General features: G+C 49.5%; 1 protein-coding gene across 1 annotated transcript; it reads left to right on the forward strand.

The window, feature by feature from the left end:
• The first annotated feature begins 2,393 nt into the window (after positions 1-2,393).
• tnfaip8l3 (tumor necrosis factor, alpha-induced protein 8-like 3) lies at positions 2,394-3,605 on the forward strand. The gene has a single exon (XM_083697893.1). The coding sequence runs from the start codon at positions 2,461-2,463 to the stop codon at positions 2,959-2,961; it is 501 nt and encodes a 166-aa protein (XP_083554019.1). The 5' UTR covers positions 2,394-2,460; the 3' UTR covers positions 2,962-3,605.
• Positions 3,606-3,937: the final 332 nt, after the last annotated feature.

The raw sequence follows: 3,937 nt of genomic DNA on the forward strand, positions 1-3,937 counted from the left end.
ACACACAGACACACACACACACACACACACACACACACACACACACACACACACACACACACAGACAGACACACAGACACACACACAAACACACACACACACACACACACACAGAAAGACAGACAGACACACAGACACACACACAAACATACACACACACAGAAAGACAGACAGACACACAGACACACACACACACAGAAAGACAGACAGACACACAGACACACACACAAACACACACACGCAGAAAGACAGACAGACACACAGACACACACACAAACACACACACACGCAGAAAGACAGACAGACACAAGCGGAGAGAAGGTCTTTGCAGTGTGATATGATTTGTTTCAGCTGAGTTTCTGCTCAGACAGCATCTATCTCCCATCTCATTAGAAGACAGTAAGAGTCTGCAGCATTGGAGGCTTTGGTCGGTGGAGATGATCTCCCTCTCCCCCCATTTGATGTGGAGCTCCTGTGGTTCTGAGCCCTCTGGGATGGGCTGGCAGTGTGTGTGTGTGTGTGTGTGTGTGTGTGTGTGTGTGTGTGTGTGTGTGTGTGTGTGTGTGTGTGTGCTTGCGTGTGTGTGTCCTTACATGCGTGTGTGTGTCCTTACGTGTGTGCGTGCGTGCGTGTGTGTGTGCGTGCGTGCGTGCGTGCGTGTGTGTGTGTGCGTGCGTGTGTGTGTGTGTGTGTGTGTGCGTGTGTGTGTGTGTCTCTCTCTCCCTCCCTCCCTCCCTTCCTCTCTGTGGAGGAGGAGAGGCTGAATTTCTGCCCACTGAAAAGAAGAAAAGTCCTCAGCTTTAATCATAATAGGAGTTATCTGGTGTGTGTAATTTGAGGCTGGGTGGTACCTAAATAAAACCCTGTCCTTCTCCCCACCGCCCACTCCTCACATGTACACTAACACATGCTAGCCTGCTGGTTTCTCTGAAGATTGTTCTGTTCTAAGCGGCTCTCCTCTGCATGAAGGGCTGTCCTTCCAGGCCCAGAACTCATAACCCAGCAGTTCCCAAACTTGGGGTCAGAACGCCATGTCGCATCACCTGATTTCAGACGACTGGGGTCCCCTGAGAAAATCAAAGTAGCCTCTATGATTTGATAAATAAGACACACACATTTTTATTTTATATTAAGACTGAAACTGTCTGTGTATTGCACCTGAATCCTCTATTGCAGTGTTTTAGCCAATTAGAGCATATTTTTGGTGATTAGAATATACTTGGAATTCATTATTATGTGTTGGCAAACAGTACCAGTCAAAAGTTTGGACACACCTTCTCATTCTATGGTTTTTCTTTATTTTTATTATTTTCTACATTGTAGATTCGTACTGAAGACATCAAAACTATGAAGGAACACATATGGAATTATGTAGTAAACAAAAAAGTGTCAAACAAACCAGGATATGTTTCATATTTTAGATTCTTCAAAGTAGCCACCTTTTGCTTTGATGACAGCTTTGCACACTCTTGGCAAGTTTGTGTCCAAACTTTTGACTGGTCCTGTAGATCTCAATCAAGTTGTTGGGGGGTCACGGTAAATTATAGATGTGAATTTGGGGTTGTGAGGTTTGGAAACCCCTGTCATAACCTATAACTCATAACTCATAATATATATATATATATACCACACAGCCAGACCACTCCAATACACCATACAGAAGTGGAGTGGTACTCCTAGTAAATGACACCACTGTTGTAGGAGAGGGAGAGAATAAGCAGAGGGAGTCAGATTGTTCTTGTAAACACACTGTGGCGGCTGTGAGAGGTCTGGCGGTGTGAAGCTCTCCAGAGAGGTCTGGCGTACCAGGATGAATACCGTACAGCCTCACACTGGAGACGCAGACTACCCGTACCGCCGCCGCGGCGGGGAAGGGCTCCACCCAACACCCCACATTCCTCTTTCCTGCCGTAGTCATTTCAGGTCGACGCTCTTGATTTAGCGGCTCTGAGTCTTAACCTTTTCTTCTTAACCGCCTCAGAATCAGTGTTGTAGTCTGTGGTCAAATTCCTGAAGTGACAACGTTTTAGGGCATGTCTCAGAGTAGATACTATTGTTTTAGGCTACTGCATTTCTGAATGCATCACTGTACGTGACTAAGTCTTACTGTACGTGACTAAGTCTGGAGTGTTTGCTTCGAGCGTTATTCAACTTTCCACTTTTCTGTGTGTTTGGGCCTCCCCCTTGACAAGATGGATAAACACAAAATGAAGAATGTCAGGCTGGGCAACCTTTGAACTACATTAACTGACTCACTCTCTCTCTCTCTCTCTCTCTCTCTCTCTCTCGCCCTCCCTCTCTCTCCCTATCTCCCTCTCCCTCCCTCCCCCCCCCTCTCCCTCCCTCCCCCGCTCCCCCCCCCCCCCCTCTCCCTCCCCCCCCCTATCTCTCTCTCTAGGCCAGGAGAGTTTCAACTCGAGGTCCTTGGCCCTGCAGGCCCAGAAGAAGATCCTGAGCAAGATGGCCACCATGGCGGTGGCCAACCTCCTGACGGACGACACCAGCAGCGAGATCTTGGACGAGCTGTACCGGGCCAGCCGCGAGTACACCAAGAGCAAGAAGGAGGCGCACAAGATCATCAAGGACGTCATCAAGATCGCCCTCAAGATCGGCATCCTCTACCGCAACCACCAGTTCAGCCCGGACGACCTGGAGACGGTCGAGCGGTTCAAGAAGAAGATGAACCAGGCGGCGATGACCGCGGTCAGTTTCTACGAGGTGGAGTACACGTTCGACCGGAACATTCTGTCGGAGCTGCTGCTGGAGTGCAGGGACCTGCTGCATGCGCTGGTGGAGCAGCACCTGACCGCGCGCTCGCACGCCCGCATCGACCACGTCTTTAACCATTTCGCCCACGCCGAGTTCCTGTCGGAGCTGTACGGGGAGGGGGAGGAGTACAGACTCTATCTGAGGAAGATCTGCCTCGGGATCAACAAACTGCTGGATGAAGGAACGCTCTAAAGAGCCTGTCATGTTTCACCTCCTCCTCCTCCTCCTCCTCCTGCTCCTCCTCGTCCCCCTCTTTTTCCTCCTCTTCCTCCTCCTCTTCTTCCTCTTCCTCCTCCTCTTCCTCCTCCTCTTCTTCCTCCTCTTCCTCCTCCTCATCCTCCTCCTTCTCCTGCTCCTCCTCCTCGTCCCCCTCTTCTTCCTCCTCTTCTTCCTCCTCTTCCTCCTCCTCCTCTTCTCTCTCTCCTCCTCTGGTACTGTATACAACATGCTTTAACCTTTCTTCTTCTTCACCCTCCTCCTTCTCTTCTTTTGCTTCTCTCCCCCCTCTCCCCTCTTTTTCCCTCTCTCCCCCTCCTCCTCATTTTTCTTTCTCAACATCCCCTCTTTTCTCTCTTCCTCATCCTCTTCTCCCTTGTTTTTCGAGCTGCCGTACCTTTGATGAAAGTGTACATTTCTATTGGATTGACCTTGTGTATATTGGCTCTATGAAGACTTTTCCAGACTACTCTCTCCTTCTCTCTATCTCTCTCTCTCTCTCTCTCTCTCTCTCTCTGTCTATACCACTGAGATGTACTATAGACCATGCTCCATTACTAGGAGAGGCCTTCATCACTTGTCTCTCCTTATCATCATCATCATCATTATCATCATCATCATCATCATCACTATGTACCCGTGTGATTCTACGACCCTCTGCATACCAATGGATAAACAAAGCATCGATGGCCCTATCAATGACCATCTTCTCTCATCAAGGAGTGCATATCTGGTCTATCTATATCTCTGTCACTGGTGACCAGGAGAGATAGATCCCCCCCTCAGCACTGGGGGGGGTGGGGAGGAGGGGGGGGTGGGGGGGGGGGGGGTCACTCCATGAGAGGGTAAAAGGGGGCAGATGAAGAACTAGCTTTGGGTGTGATAACCATGCTATGAAAACACCAGGTCATTAGCATAGCATAGCCCTGTACAGTAGCATAGCATCAAGAGC

Source organism: Argentina silus (assembly GCF_951799395.1).
Source record: "Argentina silus genome assembly, contig: scaffold_803, whole genome shotgun sequence".
NCBI classification, from domain to species: Eukaryota; Metazoa; Chordata; class Actinopteri; order Argentiniformes; family Argentinidae; genus Argentina; species Argentina silus.

Bases quoted from the DNA above. Each gene is read 5' to 3' on its own strand.
- tnfaip8l3 (XM_083697893.1), top strand. From the start codon at position 2,461: ATGGCCACCATGGCGGTGGCCAACCTCCTGACGGACGACACCAGCAGC.